General features: G+C 38.3%; 2 protein-coding genes and 1 long non-coding RNA gene across 3 annotated transcripts in view; 1 reads left to right on the top strand and 2 right to left on the bottom strand.

Moving 5' to 3' along the window:
* Positions 1 to 25,557, top strand: part of LOC134585377 (uncharacterized) — a 424,726-nt gene that overhangs the window by 46,228 nt on the left and 352,941 nt on the right. The gene's annotated exons all lie outside the window — the stretch shown is intronic.
* On the bottom strand, positions 1,574 to 2,368 carry LOC134585133 (olfactory receptor 13H1-like). The gene has a single exon (XM_063440691.1). It carries the CDS (start codon positions 2,366 to 2,368, stop codon positions 1,574 to 1,576), a length of 795 nt encoding a protein of 264 aa, XP_063296761.1.
* LOC134585117 (olfactory receptor 2A7-like) lies at positions 16,107 to 16,874 on the bottom strand. The gene has a single exon (XM_063440690.1). It carries the CDS (start codon positions 16,872 to 16,874, stop codon positions 16,107 to 16,109), a length of 768 nt encoding a protein of 255 aa, XP_063296760.1.

Genomic DNA, 25,557 nt, shown 5'->3' with positions numbered 1-25,557 from the left:
AAGGGGGTGGGATTTTAATTAAACTTTTTTTTTTACACAGGCAAAATCAAGGCTTTGATCCGTCTCCCTGCACTTCACAGAACCCAGAAGTACAGGTGGGTGGATGGTAAGTCCCTGCAGCACATGTGCTCGCTCTGACAGCCTGTCAGAGAAAGCACTGCTGCAGGGGCAGCGCGATCGGGTGCTCCTGGTCTGCCTCTAATACAGCACTGTTAACCCTGCAATCGCGGCAATCGCAGCAATCTCCGCAATATCCGCAATCTGGGGTTAACTTTACCACATGACGGACCTGGTTCGTCACCCGTCATTAAGGTTCTCCCCAGGGTGACGGACTAGGTCCATCATTCGGCATTAGGAGTTAAAATGTTGCAAGTTTTGAGAGAGCATGCAATTGGCATGCTGACTGCAGGAATGTCCACCAGAGCTGTTGCTCGTGAATTAAATGTTAGTTTCTCTACCATAAGGCGTCTCCAAAGGCATTTCAGAGAATTTGGCAGTACATCTAACGGGCCTCACAACCGCAGAACACGTGTAACAACACCAGGACCGAAATCGAGATCAGGAAGGAGGTTCAGAGCTGTTAAGAAACCAGGGAATATGACAACAAGGCAGCACACCTATAAAAAAGGGGAATCCCCTTCTACACACCAGGACCTCCACATCCAGCATCTTTACCTCCAAGATCGTCTAAGACCAGTACTCACTAACACAGATTTAGACAGATTTGTGAACAATATTTGAGAGAAATAGGCCTTTTGTGTACATAGAAAAAGTCTTGGATCTTTGAGTTCAGCTCATGAAAAATGGGGGCAAAAACAAAAGTATTCTGTTTATCATTTTTTTCCGTTTATTAAAAGGTGTAATAATAGCTTACCAAGTGGCGGAATACGGTACATATGCAAAGAAAAATGTGAAAGTGAATGTGTCAATTTTATAAATGTTTCCATGTATGTTTTATTGGAGAAGAATAGAGAAATCAGTACCGAAGTACAAAAACCAGCAAGAAGGTAAATAGTATACAATTAAGATGCAGATGTGGGCCAAAAGGTATAAAAGGTTCAGAGAACGCCCCTTTCCATGCCCAATAAACATCTCTGACCATATTAGATTGGGACATCAATACACCTTTGAATTACTCATCAAATGTTTCTGAAAAGAACCAAAATCTGGGCATGTCCACTCCACGTCATGAAAGAATCAGTAACCCCTTTCACCCCTTTCACCTGTACCAATCATAGGATGGTCTGAGATATTGTACACCTTCTTTCTCCCAATCAGAGTCGGAAACTCTTTAAATATCCAAGATCATTGTATCTGACCAATAAGTCCCTTACTATTTTCTTTTTGCACTTTACAAGATAATCAGATCCTGTTTTCAGTTAACTATACATCTCAGACATGACACAATCAGCAGGCAGATAACCCATAAGAGATGCTCGTTTTTTATTGACAGTTTGTGGAGAAAGGCTCAGCCATAGTATCATATGTTGTAAACACATATAGTTGCAAATATTTGTTTTTGGGTATGATTAGATCACTGAAGAAAGTCCTGTTTCAAAGTGTATGAATTGTTCTATACCCTTATTTTTTGTATCAGTGAGACCTGAATATTTGTAATCAATATTCTCCTTACCCCTTTTTTCACTTCTTGATTTTTAAAACTGTAGATCAAAGGATTTAACATGGGAGTAACAATACCATAAATAATAGAAACAAACTTTTGCTTTTCTAAAATATTCTTTATTGGTCCCATGTACATGGCCATACTGGTCCCATAGAACATTAATACTACGGTCAGATGGGAGCCACATGTGGAAAAGGCCTTCTTCCTTCCACCCACGGAATGGATCTTCAATATTGCTACAATAATACACACATAAGAAACTAAAATGAATGCAAAAGGAACTGATAATGTAAATAAACCTCCAATGAATATCATGCTTTCATCAAAGGAAGTGTTTTCACACACCAGTTTAAGAAGGGCTAAGACTTCACAAGCAAAATGGTTAATTTTGTTTCCTCCGCAAAATGTATGGTGACTTGAAATTGCAGGGAGACTTGTCAGCAGAAGTGTTCCCACCCAGGTAACAACAATGATATTTTTACACAACTTCCAGCTCATAATGACTGTATAACGCAACGGGAAGCAAATTGCAATGTAGCGATCATACGCCATTACAGCAAGCAGGATACATTCGTTTTCTCCCAGATATAGTCCTGTATACATCTGAATCATACACCCAAAGAAGGAAATCCTTCCTCCACTAGTGGAAATCATGTCCAGTAACATTTTGGGGATGGAGTTTGAAGAATAGAATAAATCCAGAAAGGATAAATGGCAAAGGAAATAGTACATTGGAGTGTGCATCTGAGAGCTAGCTATAACTGTGCATATTAACATAATATTCCCAAAAATTATTAAAATGTACATGATTATAAATAAAATAAAAAATATTATTTTATTGGTCCTGTTCTGAGTTAGTCCAGTTAAAATAAACTCTGTTATACCAGTTTGGGTAACATTGTCCATCCTTATTATTTATATATGATACACTCTGTAAGCAATAGTAAAAAAAATAATTAGACAGAACATGTAGTTGGTTTGACTCACATTTATTTTAACCTTAATCTATTTATTAACAGTAAATTAAAATAATAATAATACTTGTATTGATGTTATGTGATGAGAGGAAAACGGTATTAACGTATGCCTAAAGGGGAAAACTAAACTACCCTTCCTCTCTTAAAATCTGAAGCCTAGCTGCTGCTCCTGGTTTGCCACTCGACACCGGGGGTATCTCCATCAAAATATAATTATGTAAGGGCTAGAATTCCATGGTTGGGCCACTTCCTAATTAATATTTCTGGGTAGTTAAACCAGTATTAGAAGTCATTGGCCTCCCTAGGGGCAGCTGTAAGCATTAGACGCCAAAACAGTGTACCCGGATAAGTCCTGATATATTTGAACATGTTGATCTTGCATACAACAAACTACTGGAGTTTCTTCCATTCTTCCAGTGTCTTTTGGGAGTGTATTATCATAATTTCACTGTCCGCCAGTTAGTGCAGCACTTGATGCAAGATCTGAACAATGTCCGAGCAGTCTGTTTCCGTCAGGCCCCTACACTAGAGGTTTACCCTTGTGGCCTCTGTTGTCAGTATTGTCCAACAATGTTTCCAGTAATGTAAAACATACAAATTATTAGCTATACAATGTATCTTATATTGCAATACTTCATAAAAGTTCTAAAGTGTTATAAAAATTTACAAATATCCTGCTTTTTTGTGTTTGTCGACAACCTATAGATGTGTAGAAACGCTGATTTACAAAATGCCATCAGAATTGCATCATTATACATTTGTGTAAATTGAATGTGTATATCGGCATTAAAATAAAGTAAAAACAGCTGTTTTGTTAATATGGCAGTGCAGGCTGTTATTGCAGCCTGCATACAAGCCCTTCTGTGTGACAATTGGATTTCCAGTATTCTCTGCCCTCCAAGCTGATTAACATGAGAATCAGTATAAATACTATTAATAATATTAGCTTGTCCATCCACGAACTAATAGAATTCACAATTTCCATTTGAAAGTTCAGATGGATTTTTCCTTTTTTAAGACACAATTAAAAATAACTTAAATATAGAATTTATGTTTCTTCTGGATTGTCTGAAATATTGGACTTGGTAGAATTGACTTGTTTCAACGTAAATTAGTATTTTACCACAGAGGGATGTCAAACACAGTTTTTAGGTGTTTTTTTTTTTTGTTTTTGCAGAATTGATATCTGTTTCATAACATAGTGCCTCGTGCCTCGTTCTTACCTTTAAATTTCACACAAACCTAGAAAGAGAACATAGGGAAGGTGTTAATAAACATTTCATGCAACTGTGATTCAGAGTTAACGTCAAGGCTCTGCCAAAATGTTACAGAGCTTGGTTATTCACTAACATGTGAATTGGGATTTCAAATTAGTGGCCACAATAAAATTCAAATCTCCTTCTCACTTTGTTCTTCAGCTTTTGTGGCCTCAAATTTTAAATCCCCTGCATACTTACATGCATACTATACTGTCATTTATTCTTTCTCAGTTTTAGATTTCATATAATAGATATATTGTATACATATATAGGTATATATTTATTTACTATATATCACTTTGTTTTATATATATATATATATATATATATCACATCACATTTTAAGATAGTTGAAGCTAAAGGTGTTTCCTCCCTGTTTTACTCTGGATGTGATGAATTGCCCTTATATTATGGCCATACTAGGACAACCACCAAATACGACCTCGGTGAATTAACCTGTACCCTGGAGAGATATGAGAAAGTGGAGAAATGATAGTACCATTCAAATGCTTTGAGTAATAGACCAAAGAGTTGAAAAATAAAGTTTATAACTATGCTGAGATACAGTCTTGCTGTTTTAAATTTCCGTTGTCTAAAATATAATTCCTTCAAATGGTTGGAAAAAAATACATATCCAAAAATGAAATCTATTATTGTCCTTTTTTCCATAGAAGGTCGTAGCAGGCATTATCCAAATTGCTTTACAAGATTACCCATGCTGCCCAGAGAGTGCTCCCACCTGTACCAGAAATGATCGCTAAGATTAAATGCCAAGCACACGGACAAACTCGCAATGTCTCTTTTGTATTTTATAAAATGTTACTCAGGTTACAAGTTTACTCAGGTTACAAGTTTCAATATTTATTTAAAAAATATATTTTGAATGCCTCTTGAAAATGTCCCACCTTTGCTTTTCCTCTTGCTTTTAGCTAAAAGTTTTTTGGGGGGACATTTAGCACTAGCTGTTATATCAGACATATGTGGAATGAACATTGTTTCTTGTGTCAGTTGTGATTGTGATTTTAAATAAAGTCTTTGTCTTTGGTAATTTTATTCAGATATTTTATATATAGTCTTTGGTATTTTTATTCAGATATTTTATATATAGTCTTTGGTATTTTTATTTATATAGTTTATATAAATTATTTTATTTATTTATTTTTTATATATTTATTTATTTTACTGAAAGTTATCACCTTTGCAGATGATAATGTTACTGATGGCCATTTACCTGTTATTTGCTTGATAAATCTATCCTATCTTTATATTAAACATCCGATTGCATAAAATACATTCTTCGGAAATTAGGAAGAAATAAAACAGAAAGAAAGTAAATAAATATGGAACAACAGATAAAACAGTGCCAAAATGATTTCCTATTTTTAGAAATAAAAGTGCACATTTTATGCAATGTCTGAGAAAATATTGACAGTCAAAACTCAAAGGTAAAAGGAACCTGTTAAACGAACATTGTAATCTGTATATTTAAATATCTCGATATAATTGTTATATATTAATATATCATCTCATTATTTTTCAATTTTTTTATATTGAAATATTTGAAGAAATCACTTAAAAACATTTCTCATAAGCCATCCTGCTAGCCAGCTGCATATACCTTTGGTCAGACTGTTATATTCCTAATCCTAAAATAACTACTTTGCTACCGTTGCTTGTCTAAATTGTGTGCTCTTACTGCCTGTAGCATTTGCTGTTAGGTGATTTTGAAAATAGGAAGGAATGGATCTGATAAAATGACATTCGGATCGAAGGTGCCTAAAGATGGCTGTCAGTAAGGGGAAATGGGAAAGGTATACAAGAGATTTTCACAAATGTCAGTATACATAAATGTAAAAAAAAAATATGAAATGGAATATTATTGAAAAATACTGTATGTGCATCTCTCATTTACAATAATCTGAAATCTCTTAGACAAATCTTCCTTTGGAGAAAAAAAGTATTATTTTTTTTCTAACAATTCCGTTAAAACACCAAGCAGTTTTAACCACTTACGCAATTCAAGCCCTGCACACGCATATGGTCACAGCTTTCTTAAGCTTCTCAATGAGCTATGGTACAGCTTGTAAAGCTCAGACACGCTCATTGAGAAGGGTAGAAGACAGACACACTCTCTGGAAGAGGATGAAAACCTCAGTGGTTTCCCCTATCATAAAAATGATGATTTCTGTTGAATCCAGGCACATAAAGTGATTGATGTGTGGACAGTTCCTTCCTAAAGAATGATGATCAATCAACTTTTTTCCAGCTGAGCAAAGTTAGAGTGATCACACTTATCTTATAAGTTATTGATGGATTTTAGCTGGAAAATATAAAATCAAACAATAACTCTTGTTATACATTGCTGAATGTCAAGATCAAATGTGATCACTCTAACTTTGCTCAGCTGAAAAAAGTTGATTGATTATTTAAAAATGTGGAAAGTCAACTGTACCGTGTATTCCTTTTGCCTTCAGTTTAATTCTTCCAGAGCCAGCAATGTCAAGCCCCCTTATAATAACATTCCAGGAGCCTTTTAACCACCTGAGATTAAACATCTCTCAGGACTCCAATGAAAGCAGACATAGAAACATTGTGATCTTCTCATGGGTGGCAAGAGGAAAAATGTGCCCAAAATACTGGAACTAAAAGAGGATTTTATTTGTTTTTTCAATTTTGCTTAGTATATAGTTACACAGTAATATAGATTTCAACACATTAAAACATTGCAAGCTTGTAAAAAATCTAATTTCTCACTCGTAAAATTGACTTAATTAGCTAGTAAGGAACTTAAGAGAGATGTACTATTGCCTGCATTATTCTGTTTATTGGATTTGTATTTTTATTAATTAATAATTCAAGCATGATGGATAAATATGTATTACTATGTATATTACTATGTATTGTGTATTTTTTAAATATCGACCACTTTCATACATATGTTCAATTTAATTTTATTCACCCTCTCATTTTACATTGGTAGATATGAGGAATGTTATATAGATTGATATATCTTATTTTAATATGTCCAAGTGCAAGCAAACTGTATAAAACAAACGTAAAATACAGTACAGGGTGCTATAATCATAAACTATGAGGTGGTTACAGTTACCAAAATGCAGAGTAAAGGATCAAACTCACATGCAAAAAGAGAAACAGAGAAATCATAGTGCAAACTTAATTACACACAAAATATTAAAGAGAAGAAAGTAGGAACACTCACAAAAGTAATGGCACAATTGAAGTAGATCAATATGTGCACAAGTGCTTATTGCTTCAATGTTGGCTTAGTCCCCAGGAACATCTGTCAGCAGTGTGAGTCTCTGTGCCTCAACAGGGCTTCCTCCACATGCCGTCAATAATCTGGAATGGGGGAGTCTTCAAATCCTGCTACACTGGAGTCCTTTCAGGGCTGACGATGTGCTCAAAGCGCTTCGTCATGCTTCAGACTTCAGTTCTGTCTTCATTCTCTGGCGTTTAAATATGCCGGCCGCAACATTGCGCTGTGGCTCTTGGTGCCTCCCTGATGGTTGATGTAGTCAACTACCGTGGTGTTGTCTGTGCGTATCTTTACCCAATGTATGGAGCAGTTGTAAAGAAAAATGCATTAGGGCTTTGAGAACCGCTAAGAGTTCCAGAAGATTGGACAGCTTGTTGCTTGTCAGAAAATTCCATTCCTCTTGTGCAAAGTTGTGCTGACAATGTGCACCCCAACCCTATTGGCTGGCATCTGTAGTTATCACTACCCCCAGAGGAAAGCCTTTGCTTAGGGACTTCTTGTCCAGCCACCAGATCAGGGAATTGTGAACCAATAATGGAATCTTGATGGGTTGGTGCAGGCTCTTCGATGAACATAGGAGAAGACAATTTGCTTGAAAGGACCTCATTCTCCACTGTGTCCACCTGGTTAGACCTATTGTGGAAGATATGGATCCTAGTAGACTCAAAGCTTCCTTTGCCGAAGTCACTTTGGATGCCAACATATCCACTATCTGTCTTCTGATTCTCAGAATTCTCTCTTCGGAGAGTTGAAAAATCCCCCTGTTGTGTTGAACTGAGCTCCCAGGTATGTAATGGACTGACTCAGCAACAGATGGCTCTTTTTGATGTTGATCTTCCAGCCGTGATGTTGTAAGAACCGAAGGCAACGCATAGCGTGGAAAGACAGCGTTTCTTTTTTGTCCACCATAATCAAGATGCCGTCCAAGTAATGAAAGATGGATATGCCCAGTTTCCTCAGTTCCGCAATGAGTCCTACTATCCCTTTCGTGAAAGTCCTTGCAGCTGTGCTGAGTCCAAAGGGTAGTGCTCTGAATTGGAAATGACCCCTTTCTACTGCAAACCTTAGGTATTTCTGATGTATTCGGCATATGGAAATAGGCGTCCAATAAGTCTATTGTTGACATCATCCATTGATTGGGGAAGACTGTCTTGATGATGGATTGCACGGACTCCATCTTGAACCTGTCGATGTGCAGATATTGATTCAGTCTGTGTAGGTCTAAAATGGGTCTCCACCCTCCTGAGGATTTTCTTGTTAGGAAGAGGTGAGAATAGAATCTGTGGGTTCTTTCTGATGCTGGAACCTTTATTAAAACTCCTTCTTTTTGTAATAAGGAAATGAAGTCCTGAAGAGCAATTCTTTTTTCTATGTCTCCTGGCCATTTTGTGATTTGGAAGGATCTTAAAGGTGGCTTTCTGTAGAATTCCAGAAAATGTCCTCTCCGGATGATTTCCAGAGCCCATTTGTTTTCGCTTGGGGATTCCTCCAATGCCATTCGAAATTGAAGTAAATGGGCTTCTACTCCTCCTGACTGGAAGATAATTCCGTCACAAATTCCTGAAATTCTTGGAGGATGAAGTACCTTGAGATTTACCTCCTCTAGTGCCAGACTGCCCACTTCCCCAGGATTGATTTCTTCCTGGCCTGTAGGATCTGCTATCTCGAAAAGGATAGTACTCTCTTTTGGCACGAAAAGGCCCTTTGGCTCTGCGGTCCTGGGGCAAAAAGGCTCTTTTGCCTTCGGCAGCTCATTTAATACCGTAATCCACGTTCTTGCCGAACAACATGTCCCCATGTAATGGAAGGGAACACAAACTGCTTTTGGAGGAAGCATCAGCAGACCATGATCTGAGCCAAAGTGCTCTTCTAGCCAAAATTGAAAAGGCCATATTCCTGGCTAGGGTTCTGACTAAGTAAAAAGTGTGTATCAAAGACCACATAGGGAGTGAAAATCCCCAAAACAGGTGTAGTGGTAAACAAAAACCATAAGATACGACCTGAACACAGGCGAGTGGCAGAGTCTTCTCTATAAAATATAAATTAGAAACATAACATAGTGTATACTGTATACTGAAAATATATAAATAATATGAAGATGGACTACCACTCACATTTACCAGAGCCGTACCAGGCTCTGTATAGTAGGCTCAAAGGTGCCAATACAGGCTAACGAGACTCCAAAGCAGATGTTATGGATAGTATTAAACTTATTCTCCATAACAATTATTTTTGGTTTGATGAAAAAAAATTTTTGCAGCTTAAGGGTACCGCGATGGGAACCAGATTCGCGCCCAGCTATGCCAATCTTTTTATGGCCCATTGGGAGAATTCGTTTCTCTCAGAGGCTCGCTGGGCAGAGAATCTGGTTCTCTATCGCAGGTACATCGACAAATTTTTTTTTATTTGGCGAGGAGATGTGGACACACTTGGATTTTTCATTGATTTTTTAAATTGCAATCACTCGGATATACACATTACCAGTGAACATAGTACTGAAGGCAGTGGCGTACACATGACCCATGGGGCCCCGGTGCAAAAATTGATCCGTGGGCCCCCCCCCCCACCCCCGCGCGCTTACTCTGGCGGGCCGGGGCCGCAACACATTGCGGCAGGCACCTGGTCGCAGGGGTTGCAAGGCTGCGAACCCTGCGACCGCGGTATGTACGCCAGTGCATGCAGATGCACACACACTTAAAGGACCACTACAGACACCCAGATCACATCAGCTCAATGAAGTGGTCTGGGTGTCAGGTCCCTCTAGTTTTAACCCTGCAGCTGAAAACATAGCAGTTTCAGAGAAACTGCTATGTTTCACTGAGGGTTAATCCAGCCTCTAGTGGCTGTCTCATTGACATCCGCTAGAGGCGCTTCCGCGATTCTAAGACACTGAACGTCCAAAGAAAAGCATTGAGTAATGCTTTCCTATGGGCGGTTTGAATGCGTGCGCGGCTCTTGCCGCACATGCGCATTCGGAGCTGAGAGGCGGAGGGATCCCCTGCGCCAAGGGAGTCCGGCGCTGGAGAAAGGTAAGTGCTGAAGACACACACACTCTCACGAACAGACGCATACACACTAGCTAACAGACACACACATTTACTGACAGAGACACACTCAGCGGCAGACATACATACACACTCACTTACAAAACATACACTCTCACTGACAAACACACTCTCTAACAGACATCAAACAGACTCACTAACACACACACAAACACACTCAGTAACACACACACACAGTAACACACTCACTGACACTCACTAACAGACACACTCACTCACTGACACTAGCAGACACACACACTCTAACACACACTCTAACACTCACTAACAATCACACTAACACACACTAACACACACACAAACACACTCAGTAACAGACACACACAGTAACACACTCACTGACACTCACTAGCAGACACACTCAACAGACACACTCACTCACAGACACTCACTAGCAGACACAAACACTCTAACACACACACTCACACTAACACAAACTAACACTAACACACACTTACACATACTAACACACACACTAACACTCACACTAACACACACTAACACACACACACACTCACACTAACACACACACACACGTTTTTTTTTGTTTTTTTTTTAATCCCCCAGCCTCCTTACCTTTTGGGATTCCCTGGGGTCCAGTGGTGCTGCTGGGCTCCTGTGCGGCCGGTCACTGGGCGGGAAGGCAGGCTGGCGGGGGCGCAAGGGAGCACTCTCCCCTGAGTGCTTCCTCTTCAGCTCCCTTGCGCACCGCGTAGGGATGCCGGCGCCGGAAGATGACGTCATCTTCCGGCTCCGGTATCAGTGCGGTGCGCGAGGGAGCTGAAGAGGAAGCACTTAGGGGAGAGTGCTCCCTCGCGCGCCCGCAGGACCGGCCGTGGGGTGACAGCAGGGCCAGCCTCGGGGGGCCCTGAGGTGGCCGGCTCTAGGGCCCCCCAGGAGAAGAGGTTGGCCCAGTGGCTACATACCGGGTCGCAGGGGCGGCCGGGCCCCCTGGTGGGCCGGGCCCGGTCGCAGCCGCGACCCCTGCGACCCTGGTATGTACGCCACTGACTGAAGGCATCAGCTTTCTTGATCTATACATATACATTGAAAACCAAACCATCCAGACCAAGACCTTCTTTAACCCCTTAAGGACACATGACATGTGTGACATGTCATGATTCCCTTTTATTCCAGAAGTTTGGTCCTTAAGGGGTTAAGAAGGTCGATGTCAATGGGTATATAGATACTTCAAGCTGCCACTATGGCCCATGGCTACATAATATGCCTAACAGTCAATTCTTACGTTTATACAGAAATTGTAGCGACCCAAAATTATTCGATGAACAGGCACAGTTTTTAAAAACTAGATTGGTTGAAAAAAACTATGATGAAAAATCCTTAGACAATTTTATAAGTAAAACTAAAGGAAAAGAACGGAAGGAAATTTTAAATAAAAAAACAGATAATGTAAAAAAGAAGGAAAGTTTCTCAAATGTTCCAATTGTCTTAAATTATAATGAAAATGCTAAACAGATCAAGCACATTATTAACAAATATTGGTACATCTTCAAATCAGAACCAACTCTTGGGAGAATCATAGGAGAAAAACCAGTTATAGTTTATAGAGGAGCAAAAAATCTAAAACAACATCTAACGACTAGTTTTATTAAGGAGAAAAAAGATAATAAAAACCTCTTTAACATTGAGCCGGGTTTTTATCCCTGCAAATCATGTGTTACTTGTAAGAAAACTTTATTTAAAAAACAAAAAATCACCTCCTTTGTTTCCCATTTTAATCATCATACCTTTCCTATCCGTCAGGTTTTGACATGCCACTCTACCAATGTCATATACCTCCTCTGGTGCCCATGTGGTCTGCAATACATAGGGATGACCACTAGAACCTTAAAAACTAGGATTGCAGAGCACGTGGGCAATATCCAGAGGGGGTATATGAAACACAGTGTCCCAGCACATTTTGCCAAAAAACATAGAAGAGATCCATCTGTACTGTCCTTCATGGCAATCTTTAAGAAAGGAAAAAATTGGAGGGGTGAAAACAATGTAAAGGAGCTGGCAAAGATAGAGAGCAAATGGATTTTTGATATGGATTGCTTATTCCCTAAGGGTCTAAATTTAGATTTTGAGTTTTCTCATTTTTTATAAAATCATTTTTTATAATATTTTTTATCTTATTTATTCTTTATTACACATTCCCTTTCTTTACCATTTCATTTTTATATTTCCTTTTGACCTATTTTTGGCCTGCTACTACACCCTACTTATATGTCTGCCATACTATTAGCTCTGTTCATTTAAGTGGTTAATGGATATGGAGAGTTAGCAATAATGACAGTTTGATGGCCACTTCTGTGGATCTCTATTTGATATATTATGTCTTATTTACGTATTTTCTTTATATGATCAATTCTTTTTCAAATACAAACTTTTCCGAGACCGGAAACGACTGAACGCTGTATGCGTTCCACCGTACGTTCCAACTGACGATACCGGAAATGACATCGTTCGTAATTACCGGAAGTGACGTATGCGGAAGAAAAACACGCACAGGTGATCTGTAATGCCGGGCGCATTTAAGCAAGCCACGAGGATCCGAAAACCAGCACTGGAAGAAGGCTATCAAGCCGAAACGCATCTGCTGTGACTATATCAATTGATTGTATTTTATATTTGTTCTTATATTCACTCCTACAGTTTACTTTGTTTGGGGTAAGTGGATACCTTCATTCTATACCATTTGTTGTTTGGGTTCCACCCCCTTGTAACCGGGAGTTTGATTTTTTATTCTTATTTAAAAAATAAATCCTTTTTTTACTACGGAATTCTTCATACTTCTGCTTTGGAGTCTCGTTAGCCTGTATTGGCACCTTTGAGCCTACTATACAGAGCCTGGTACGGCTCTGGTAAATGTGAGTGGTAGTCCATCTTCATATTATTTATATATTTTCAGTATACAGTATACACTATGTTATGTTTCTAATTTATATTTTATAGAGAAGACTCTGCCACTCGCCTGTGTTCAGGTCGTATCTTATGGTTTTTGTTTACCACTACACCTGTTTTGGGGATTTTCACTCCCTATGTGGTCTTTGATACACACTTTTTACTTAAACTCACTCTGGTTTAGTGTCTGGGAAACACTGCTGTATCAAACCCTGTTCTACATTTATCTCTGCTGCATTTCAACAAGCGCCTACTCACTATCTTTTATTTTTGTAGGGTTCTGACTAGCTCCACTGCAGCTTCGGATGAGAAATCGATAACCAATTTCATATCTCTCAGGCTGTCTACTATGGAAGATCGGCTTCTGCCATTTTTAATGTCCTCCTCTAAATTCTCCATCCAAACCTTCAATGCTCTGATCACGGATGTAAGGGCCACTGCTGGATGTAAGCCTGTTCCAGATGCCACATATGCTTTGGAACGATTGAAGTCCATCTTTTTATCCATCGTAAATTTAAAGGAACCCGAATCATCTACTGGTAAAGTGGTACATTTAGCCAGTCCAACCACCGCTGCATCCACTTTTGGGGCAAAGTCCCATGTTACAGTATCCTTTTTCTCAAAAGGATAAAGTTGAGAAAATTGTCCTTTAGCAGATGATCTTCTGTCTGATCTGGACCATTCCTTTTTAATAAGATCTCTTCTGGTTTCATGTACCAGGTCAATGAAATGACGACTGGAGGTGGAAGGTTCCTCTTTGGAAGACTCCTTCAAAGTAAGTGCCTTACGCACTCTGGATATTATATGATCAACCTCTGTGGGTTACAGGGAGTCAGGTACTGGAAGTGTGTCATCCTCTGAGAAAGAGGCAAGGTCTCTTATGGTTTCTGTATCCATAAACTCCTCTTCTGAGTTATCTGGAGAATAATCTGAAGGTTCTGAATACCTTGGCCTTTTGCGAGTTTTCCCAGCTTTCTTGATGATTTGAACAACTGCTTGCTTAATGTACTGCATTATGTCTGGAGTGGGTTTAAATGGGCTAGCAGCCGCTGACAAACAATCTGCACAGAAACGTTTTCCCTCCAGAGCTCTGTTGTCACAGGATTCACGTAGCATCCTTTTGGGCGACTTCCCTTTGGATGATTCTGAAGTTCTGTTACCTTTAGAACTATATAAATATATTAATCCTTGAACTCTTTTAATTATTTGTACATAATAAAACGAGAATGAATGAAAAAATATGGCTTACCTACACTGCTTTGATAGTGACCTTTTTTTTTGTGAAGAAGAATATGAATTCCTGGAGCTAGATCCTTTATCCATCTGAACAAATAAAGAATCTCAAATTGAAATTCTGAACAAAAAAACAATATAAATGAAATACATTACTTTAAGAAATGTATCTTGAATGATAACTCTGGATGAAGGTAATACAATTAATAGGAGGAATGCAGCACTGTATACACCGACTTTCCATGAAATTAATTCACCAAGAATTGAGTTTTGGCGCGTTAAAAATGTGCCTAACATCATTGGACAATTATTGAACGTGCATGCCCAAACTTGTCACCTCGCGCATGCGTGTTGTAGACATGTAGCAAGCCACCATTCGTGCCTGCGCGTTAGTGGGGAGAAACCGAACGCACATGTGCGAACCAGAATGAACATCCTGCGCACTCAGCTACCAGTAGAATAAATGCACTTTCGCAGACCACGAGACAGAAGAAACAAATGCCGGCGCATTTGTATCGCCAGAATGAGAAACACAGATCTAACTTACCCCAACGCAAAGGTTATGCAGAGTTCCAAAGGACAGTAGGATGAAAGCAAAATCTTTAGAAGGGAGAATGGCCCAAAAGTATGCATGATGGACTTCTCCAGGATTATTCCCAGGTATGCTGTGCATATTGTCTTCCATAGGTATGCTTCATATGAATAATTATTTCCATGCTTGCCTGCCTACTGCTAATCCTAGGGTCACTGCAGTTTAAAGGGCCATGGCAAATCCTCTTGCTACCCCTCAGGTCACTACAAGTTCAGAACCCCCAGTCACTAAAGGGGTTTCTCCAGGGGGTCACCTTTGCGCAGGGCCGTGTACTGGAGACTTCCCAAGGGAGAGAGGCTGAACTCCCAAGGGGCCAAAGGAACCAATCCTCAGGTAAGCCATAAAATAAAAAGTGTTAGTTCCAAGACTAAGATGTCCTATAGGGATAGGACAGGAACAAAAAGACTAAGGGAGGAGGGGTAGGAGGTGGTACTTATACCTTTCACTTAATTAGTTCCTGTCTAATTAGGGATAGGGAAGAGCTACCCATTGTTGTGCTGCCATGGATATGGCCAGGAAATATATATATATATATATATATATATATATATATTTTTTATTTATTTTTATTTTTTTTGTATTTTTTATTTGTATATGTGTTTATACTGAAGAATATACAGTCAGTTTGGGAAGCAGCTTGTGTAATTTTATTATTGATTGATTATCACTTTGTGTAAATATTTTGAAGCACGTATTTCCACTAGTTGCATTTTGTGTGTGAGATTATTCCACATCCTAATTATTCTCACTATAAATAAACAATTCCTATGACATAGGGGAAATATCTTTTTTTCCAGTCTAGCTTGAAGACCTCTTGTCCTTTGTACAATGCTATTAATGTACAGCTTGACAGAGAGCTGCTTCTAATGGTCCTATATGTATATTTTAATGTTGTCATATCACTTCTGAGGTGTAAACAAGTTCAGGCTTTCTAGCCTACTGAGTTGACTGGTTTATATGTATTACTAATCAATGTGCTTATTTTCAGGATGATGAATGTAACATTTTATGTCCGTCTTGTAAGGTATTAGATATTGTATCAGTGTGTTATATGCCATTGGCTTATTTTCTGATGGTTGCCAATGTACAATTAATATTGTGTGTTTCGGACAGTTTGGTACACCTTCTGCCTATATATTTTATGATGAAATGAATTCATTTATCTTGAAATCCTATCTTGCTCTTTTATGATTATTCACATGTACTCTAATAATTGTTTTTTCAAAACCTTTAACTTGAGAGACAGCAAGAAATGGCATACTCTTAATAAACAGTTTCCTAATCTCTCCATTCACATCCTGATTCCTTAAACTGTAAATCAAAGGGTTTAACATAGGAGTCACAATAGCATAAATAATACAAATGAATTTGTGTTTTTCTGAAACATGTTTTGTTGGTCCCAGGTACATGCTCATACTGGTTCCGTAGAACATGCATACTACGGTCAGATGGGAAACACATGTGGAGAAAGCCTTTGTCCTTCCATCTGAGGATTTGATTTTTATTATTGCTATAATAATGCAAATATAGGTCACCAAAATAAAAGCAAAAGGGACTAGAATTGTCAATAAACTTCCAAAAAAGACCATTGTTTCATCAAAGAAAGTATCTTCGCATACTAGTTTTAAAAGTGCTATGCTTTCACAAACAAAATGGTTAATTTTATTCCCTTTACAAAATGTGTGTTGCTGTGAAACGTAAGGAAGAAATGTAAGGAGAAAGCTCCCCACCCAGACAACAATGATAACATTTTTACACCTTTTCCAGCTCATAATGACCATATAACGAAAGGGGAAACATATTGCAATGTAGCGATCATACGCCATTACGGCAAGCAGGATAAATTCAGTTTCTCCCAGAAAAAGGCCAATGACCATCTGTAACATGCATCCAGTTAGGGAAATCCTTCCTCCGCCGACAGAAATCATGTCCAGTAACATTTTTGGAATGGTGCAGGTTGAGTAGAACAAATCTACAAAGGATAAATGACATAGAAAATAATACATAGGCGTATGTAGGCGAGAGCTGGCTATTACTGTACATATTAAAATAACATTGCCAAAAATGGTTAATATATACATCACTAAAAATAAAACAAACAATATCATTTTAGTTGTCTTGTCCTGGGTTAATCCAATCAGAATAAACTCTGTTATAACAGTGTGGTTAGTATTTTCCATTGTTTTTGCATCCAGGGTATTCCTGTAAAGGAAAAAAAAAACAATATTAAGTTATGGTTTATGAACTGTAAAAAAAGTTTTAATTTTGTCTCAACTCTAATATTTGCTAGCAAGATATAAAAGATGGAATATTAGGAACATTGACCCGGAAATGTATTACTAGGATAAAAGCTCAGATTTTGGAGTCTGATGCTCATATAGAAACAAATTTATTTGAGATAAAAAAAAAAAAAATTCCAACAGACATTGAAACATATATCAACAAACATACTATACAAACATTAAACCGCTTAGCTTATTACAGCAGGTTATTCATAAATAAGCACAGATAGACATTTGAACATTCATTTCCCGATGTCGAAAGGTGGAGGTGGGTCCAAGTTCCCTGGTAAAACATGCTACAAGGGCTTTTATCAAATTGGTTTTACTGAACTTATTGATGAGTTATGTTAGCATAAGCCACGGATGCCACATATCATATCTTTTTGGGGCATTTAAAATAGGAATACTTAAATCTCTTTCCATCTTTAATTGCAAGATTAATTGAGCTTTAATTGTGTCCCAAGCTATTTCCCCTATTTGTTTCCAATATCAGCTATTATAATTTTATAATCAATAAAGCTTTAATTCTTGCGTGACATATTGATCCACTGCATATATAGTAATACCGTCTGGCGGTCCTTTCTAGTGATATCTTGGTCATATCATATACAAATGAAAAAAGCGTGTCCAAAGCCTTCCTAATAAAATCACAACTCCAACAAATGTGAAGATAGGAGTCTTCTTTGAACCTGCAACGCCAACACCATAGAGAGGCGCTTTGGTACATCTGTGCTAATCTGGTCGGCACCAAGTGCCACTTATTTATGACCTTGCAATGCGTTTCAACTAAATTTAAGCATTGAACCTCTTTACGAGTAGAGTTAAAAGCATTACAATATTCTTGGTGGTCTAACACACAATTGAGTTCCCTTTCCCATGTTGTCAGTGGGGGGAATTTTTCCATAGAGTTTGTAGTTCTGATTAGTTTTATCACTTCAGCTAATATCTTTGAGGTGATTTCATTAGAAAATAATGTCTTTAAAATCTTAATGCTATAGTTTTTAACTTTGAATAAGTATGTTTGTAAGAAATATATGACTCTAAGATATAAAAATATTTCTGAATGGGTACTTAACATTTTTTGGAAAGGGATTCTAAGAGTCTGAATGCCACTCATCACAAAACTTTTCAAGGGTAGGTCAGAAATGTTATCTTCTATTATGGAACGCCTTAGAACGTCTAAAACATGATATTGTATACCTAATTTCTTTTTAATCTCTTGCCACCCAGAGATAACATGATTCATAAAATTATTATTTTCAATAGGCACATTTTTTTCAGACTTTTTATGTTCCATATAAGGCCTGTGACCTCTTTAACACCCAGCAATTCCGTTGTGATTTTAAACCAACCCACCTTAGAGTAAGAAAGTAATTGGGTTCTATGAACGTGTGCTATTATGTTGGCCTGATAGAAAAATCTAACATTTGGAAAATTGAGACCTCCCTCTGTGGGCTTAAAAGATAACATTTTTCTGTTAATCCTAAGATTTTTACCTCTACAAATAAAGGTGTCAATGTTATTTTGTAGGAAAGTTAGCCAGCTCTCCAGGACTTTGAGAGGTATCATTTGAAATAAGTAATTCCACATTGGTCTAATATAGAAATTCACTACGTGGATTCTACCCCATGTCTCTAATTGGTTTGTTTGTTTCAGCAGACCCATAAAATTAAACTCAATGAGTCTGTGTACATTTTTTGTAATCTAGATTCCCAAAAAGCTTTTTTCTAGCCCATGTGAAATTATATTTCTTAGTAATCTCAATTTTTATAGCATCATCTATCCCGTAAGTCATTACAGTGGTTTTATCATTATTCAATTTGTAGTTTGATACTAAACTATAATCAATAAATGCATCCATAAGGGGATCTAATGAATTCTTAAGACCATTTATAGTATGCAAGATATCATCAGCATACATACAAATTTTAAGTTTACTATCTTTCATTTTAAATCCACCAATTCTGTTGTTATTTCTAATATTTATAGCCAATGGTTCAATTGATAATATGTATATTAGCGGCGACAGGAGGCAGCCCTGTCTTACAACTTTGCCTATATTAAACCAACCTGAGCAAACATTTGGCCCAACCATTCTAGCGGAAGGGTTTCTATACAAAGCCATAATTACATCAAATAGCCAACCATTAATATCATAGGACATTAAAGCACATTCCAGATATTTACAACTTAGTTGGTCGAACGCTTTTTCAGCATCAATGGTAATTGTCATAGGCTGATTCTTATTTCTTATAGCACTGTCAAGGATGTTTATTATTCTTCTGGTATTATTGCCTGACCATCTTGCAGACACAAACTCTATTTGATCTGTAATTTTTCAATAATGCCCTTAAGGCATTCAGCTAAAATAGCAGCGAAGAGTTTTATATCTGTGTTTATTAAAAATATAGGACTGTAGCTCGTTGTCTCTAGGGGATTTTTACCTTGTTTCAAAATCGGCAGTATATTAGCCCTTATCATTTTGGCCGGAAAACTACCTAAACTTACGGGATTGTTAAAAGTTTGCTCAGTTGCTTTTTAAATGTTTGGAAAAAGAGATTGGTGAAGCCACCTGGCCCAGGCGTTTTGAACTTTTGTAATTTTGAGATGGCAAATTCAACTTCTTTTTTATTAATGGGTTTATTTAAATCTATTAATTTTATTTGATCTATTTTTGGGAACTTAGTTTTTAGTAAATGTTGATTTATAGAATTCATTGAAATATCAGTTTGAAGGTTTTCCATAATACTCATTAAAGCAATTCCTAATATCCTTAGGATTTACACACACTTTATTTTGTTATATAATCCTGGTTATTCGAGAGTGAGCTTGTTGTTTTCAGAGCTTAGATGACATCACCCTATCCGTTTTTTTTCCTGTGTAACCTTTATTTCCTTTGCTTTTACAGCCGAAGGATCTTTTTTATTCTCTGCTGCGAGATATATAATGTAATATACAAAGCCACTAGATCTTTATCTTTCTTTTTTTGTAGCTCCTGGTTCAGTTTAATAAGATACCCCCTCACCACCACTTTAAAGGCACACCAAGTGTTTACATGGGATGTATCAGAGGGATCATTGTCTCGGAAATAGCAAACAAACGTTTTGGTTAAATAATCTTTATTGTTTTTATTGAATAACAAGTAATTATTTTGTTTCCACATAGAGCTAATTTTTATTGGAAAGCCATCTTTTACGTCAAAGAGGATGATGCTGTGATCAGACCATGTATTATCAATAATATCGATTTTTTTCATATTATTGATTAAATTGATATTGTCCCAAACCATATCTATTCTCGACAGGTGTCTAAAATCTGGCTGGATTAGATACTTGTCAAGAGTCAAAGAGATAAAAATTATTAAGTGTATTATTTAATGCTTTAGCACAGTGCTCCCCAACCTTTTTATCGCCGCGGACCGGTAAACGTTTGATAATTTTTCCGTGGCCCGCTTGTTTTGATTTAATAAGACAAAAAAACCCCAAACAGTCACATATATTAAAAAAAAACACGCAGACACATACATAGTCAGAAAATCACAAACACAGTCACATAAAGACATAGACTCAAAATTGTGTGTATGTGTGTGTGAGCGGTGCAGTGTGTATGTGAGGGTGGCAGTGTGTGTGAGAGTTGCAGTGTGTGTGTGGGGGGCAGTGTTTGTGGGGCAGTGTGTGCAGTGTGTGTATGGGGGAAATGTTTGTGGGGCAGTGTGTGCAGTGTGTGTATGGGGGCAATGTTTGTGGGGCAGTGTGTGTATGGGGCAGTGTTTGTGGGGCAGTGTGTGTAGTGTGTGTATGGGGCAGTGTGTGTAGTGTGTGTATGGGGTAGTGTGTGTATGGGGCAGTGTGTGTATGGGGCAGTGTGTGTATGGGGCAGTGTGTGTATGGGGCAGTGTGTGTATGGGGCAGTGTGTGTATGGGGCAGTGTGTGTATGGGGCAATGTGTGTAGTGTGTTTATGGGGCAGTGTTTGTGGGGCAGTGTGTGCAGTCTGTGTATGGGGCAGTGTTTGTAGTGTGTGTATGGGGCAATGTGTGTAGTGTGTGTGTGGGGGCAGTGTGTGTAGTGTGTTTATGGGGCAGTGTGTGTATGGGGGGTAAGGAGGCTTTTTAAAAATTTATTTAATTAAAATTAAGATATTCATGTCCCCCCTCCCTTCTTACCTTTACTGGGAGGAGGGGGGACATTTCTTAGTCCCTGGTGGTCCGGTGGGGATTCCCTGGTGGTCCGGTGGTGGTGAGGTGAACTCTAGCCCAGTTACAGGGCTAGAGTTCACTCTCGCGAGATTTGGAGCGTTGCCGTGGTTACCGCGGCAACGCTCCAAATCTCGCGAGAGGAGGACCCGGAGGAGCTGCAGGTAAGAGCTCCCGGGTCCTCTCTCACTCCCCTGCCGGCTGTCAGCACAGTGCCTGCAGACCGGGGAGGGAGATCTCTGATCTCCCCTCCGGTCCGCAGGCACATTGCAGGGCTGGCACTTGGGCAATGCCAGCCCTGCATTAGCCGGCAGGCTCGCACACCCCACACCCCTGGGCGGCCCGGTACCGTTTGATCCACGGACCGGTACCGGTCCGCGGCCCGGGGGTTGGGGAACACTGCTTTAGCATATTTTACTATTTTGTTATTTACCAGACTTCCCTTAAGAAATTTTTTGTCTATTTTATGATCAAGTACGCAGTTGAAATCACCCATCACAATATAAAGACCAGATTTAACCTGTTCAACTTTATCTAAAATTTTGATTAACAATGGTACCGGAGCTGCATTAGGGAGATATATGTTGACTAAAGTGTATTTCACATCATTCATTTTACAGATTAGAATCATAAATTTCCCCTCTGAATCTAGTTCTTGGCATAAGTTTTCCCTTTTAATGTTGTTTGAAATGACAATAGCAACTCCCCAGTTAACCTAATCTAAGTCGCCAATGTGTTTCTTGCAACAAACAAATATCTATCCTATTATATCCTAAATATATAATTGTGATCTTTTATTTGTGGTATTCAAGCCCTGAGCATTCACCGAAAGGAACCTAACGATAGTCAAAAACGTCAAAAGACTGAGGCCCAACCTCTACCACTCGACAACTGGAAATACATACAACATGAAAACAAGACATTTGAGCCCTTGAAAAAACCCAGAGAGGCACAATAAAAATACTACTCATGTAGGGTCTCCAAAAATCCCCTGAGGAGACTCCTGCTCTCGTCAGCATCTATTCGAAATGAGATAAATGCCTTATAGCAGGCATCAAGTAGAGCTAAGAAAGGGGGACCTTAATCATCGATAGAATCACTCAATTTTAAAAGGTAAGCTACACTGTTATTCCCTTTTTCCTTTCCATATTCTCTCTCTCCTATTTTCTCTCTCTTCCTTGAAATAAAAAGGCAAAACAGCTAATAAACAGTTTTAATCTCGTCTAATCAGAATTGTATAAACCAGCTCGTAACCTTCAGAGGTGAGATAAATCTTGCCTAATTGCTTGTATTCTGAGCTTATGATTGAACCTCAACATGAATGTCCTATATTATATTCTAGTACCTTGAGTGTGTATAATAGTAATTATACTTTCAGGCATTACACGATAAAAAAAAAAAACCTTCTCTTCTCTCTCCTTTTCTTACGTCTCTTGATAATCATCAGATTCTTAGCATTCTTATCAAGTATTAGAAAGTGAGTCTGTAAGCATTGATCACAAGTCGTGCTAATTATAGAACTTGCTACGTGCAGCATAGTGACTATATCATATACCACGAAAACAACATTTAAATATTTATCCCCTACGACCCAGTGATATTTTCCAATTATAATTATCAATTCAATATCCTGCTCTCATATATTCTTATATCTTCCTAATTATATCTCATGTTAACCCTGTACATTAAAGCTTTTAAGTAAAATGTTTAACTCGTATTTTGATCACTCACAGGAGAAAGAGAAGAAAAGAACAAAAATAAGCTCTCTTTTTTCTTGATAGTCCCCTGCTTCATCATATTATTATCAAGTATTAAATCACAACTCTATAGTCTTAAGCACAAGTCATGCTAATTGTGTAGCCAATCATGTGCATCATAGTGGTTTTGTGTTGTACAACAAGATGAAAATACAGCTTAAGTATTAATCACCCATTACTCAATGCTATTATCAAATATTAAATATTAAAGGAGCACTATAGGGTCAGGAACACAAACATATTTCTGACCCTAAAGTGTTAAAGCCACCATCTAGCCCTCCTGGCTCTCTTTTTCCTCCCAAACTATAGTAAAATCTTACTTGTATTCAAGCCTGAAGCTGCTGGCTCTGCCCCTGTCTGCCTCAGACCTGCAATCTGTCTGCTGACATCATCAGAAGTGTTCTGAGCCAATCACAGTGCTTCCCCATAGGATTGGCTGAGACTGTCAAGGAGGCAGATCAGGGGCAGTGCCAGCATGATCAAACACAGCCCAATCAGCTTGTCCCCATAGAGATTAATTGAATCAATGCATCTTTGTGAGGAAAGTTCAGTATCTGCACTGAATGTTGTGAATGCAGAGTGTGGAGACACTGAATGTTGTGATGCAAACTAGGCAAGACTGAGATAGGAAGCACCTTTTAGCAGCCATGAGGAGTGGCCAGTGGAGTTATCAATAGGCTGTAAAGTAAAACGTTTCTGAAAAGACAGTGTTTACAGCAAAAATCCTGAAGAGAATGATTCTACTCACCAGAACAAATGCAAATAGCTGTAGTTGTTCTGGTGACTATAGTGTCCCTTTAACCCCTTAAGGACCAAACTTCTGGAATAAAAGGGAATCATGACATGTCAGAATTAATTAGTGAAACATTAATCCTGTATATCTATAACATGCTAAGAGACATGCATCATTGGAATTGTACTTGGCCACAATATATTCAAGCAACTCATACGTCTCAGCAGTGGTGGACAAAACATGTAACCACAGCCACTGCTAAACACGTGCAACCTAGTGGGCATATAAAGAGGGCTGTCCAGTATCCACAGAAGAAAAATAAACGAAAACAAAAAAATAACTATCATTTCAGGTTGGTAGCATTAACCCAGGTTTGCAGATTTGTAGGTGACTCAAAGTTCAACCATTTCTCCTTCCACCAGACCATTATTTTGGATGGGTATCCTCATCTATATCTGATGCCATTCTTTTTCAGTGGTTCCAAAACTGAATGAAAACTCTTCTCCACAGTCTTGTTTGAAATGAAAAGTCCTGAAAAATCAGAATATCTTTGAACCGATCACTTATATTATGTTGATCTTTGTGCCTCTTCACAATTTGTTCTTTGTATGCATAAGAATGAAAAGCTGCAGATTTAGGTTTGGGAAGAGGATGGACTCTTTCTAAAACTGCGTAATGTTCTTCTATAGGGATATTTAATTCTTTAAGGAACACATTTCAAAATGCTTTCATATGGTCCTATGTAATGTCTTATGGGATATTCCTGAATATCAGATTACATTGTCTTGAGTGGTCTTCCAAATGAAATGAGTTTTAGGTCTATTTGGACCATTTTGGTTTCAATGTTACATTTTTCTTCTTTTAGTATATTGAGTTGTTCATCCATCTTGGTTATTTTGTCTTCCAATGAGTATACCTTCTTAGTTAACTCAGTCAGCTCGTTTTTGATTGAGATGAAATTGTTAGATATCTCCTTAGAAATGGATGCCAGTTGGGCGTCCAATTTAGCCACTAAGAAATCTTGTGTGACAAAATTTATCTGTTCGCCCATTTGGAAGTATTGTGCTGCATGAGGAGATGTATCGTCTGTGGCATCCAATTTTATTAGAGATAGGGGGAAAAAATGACATTCTCGTAGGTGGGATATCATTTTTTTTTCTCTTTTCCTTTAACCTGTTTTTTGTGGCCATCTTTTGAGTTTCTTTGTGGCAAAGTCAGCCAGAGTAAACTGATTAAAGTCTAACCCTGCTTTTGAACCTAGGGGCTTTTTGGTCGTGGGTTTTCAAGTATACGTTACTCCTTAACCACTTCACTAGCAGACTTTGTTTTTGCCCCTGTTCTTATCCCTTAATTAATAAATTACTGATTTGATGTGTTTAGCCTTGTTATATGCACAGGCGTATTCAGCAACAGTGTTGGTGAAGGGAGAGAGATATGATAATTTGTAATCTAAAAAAAAAAAAAAAAAAAATCTCTGAGTAAAGTCACAGCTCGGTCCCTGTTATCTCAAAGGATAAACGGAAACAAAAAACAGGCGCCCAGGCCGAAGCTGTACGTGTCAGCTGAACGGCATGGGTCGGTTCCTTCCCAGGGTTCTTTATAGATCAAAAAGTCAGCATTTTTCCCAACCTTCTTGGTATGCAACTAATTGTGCCCG

This window comes from Pelobates fuscus, chromosome 2 (genome assembly GCF_036172605.1).
Source record: "Pelobates fuscus isolate aPelFus1 chromosome 2, aPelFus1.pri, whole genome shotgun sequence".
NCBI lineage: Eukaryota > Metazoa > Chordata > Amphibia > Anura > Pelobatidae > Pelobates > Pelobates fuscus.
The sequence above is the reverse complement of the archived record's forward strand: the minus strand, read 5'-3'. Positions and strand labels throughout refer to the sequence as shown.

Coding starts and splice junctions, on each gene's coding strand:
- LOC134585117 (XM_063440690.1), bottom strand. CDS start 16,874: ATGTTACTGGACATGATTTCTGTCGGCGGAGGAAGGATTTCCCTAACT.
- LOC134585133 (XM_063440691.1), bottom strand. CDS start 2,368: ATGCACACTCCAATGTACTATTTCCTTTGCCATTTATCCTTTCTGGAT.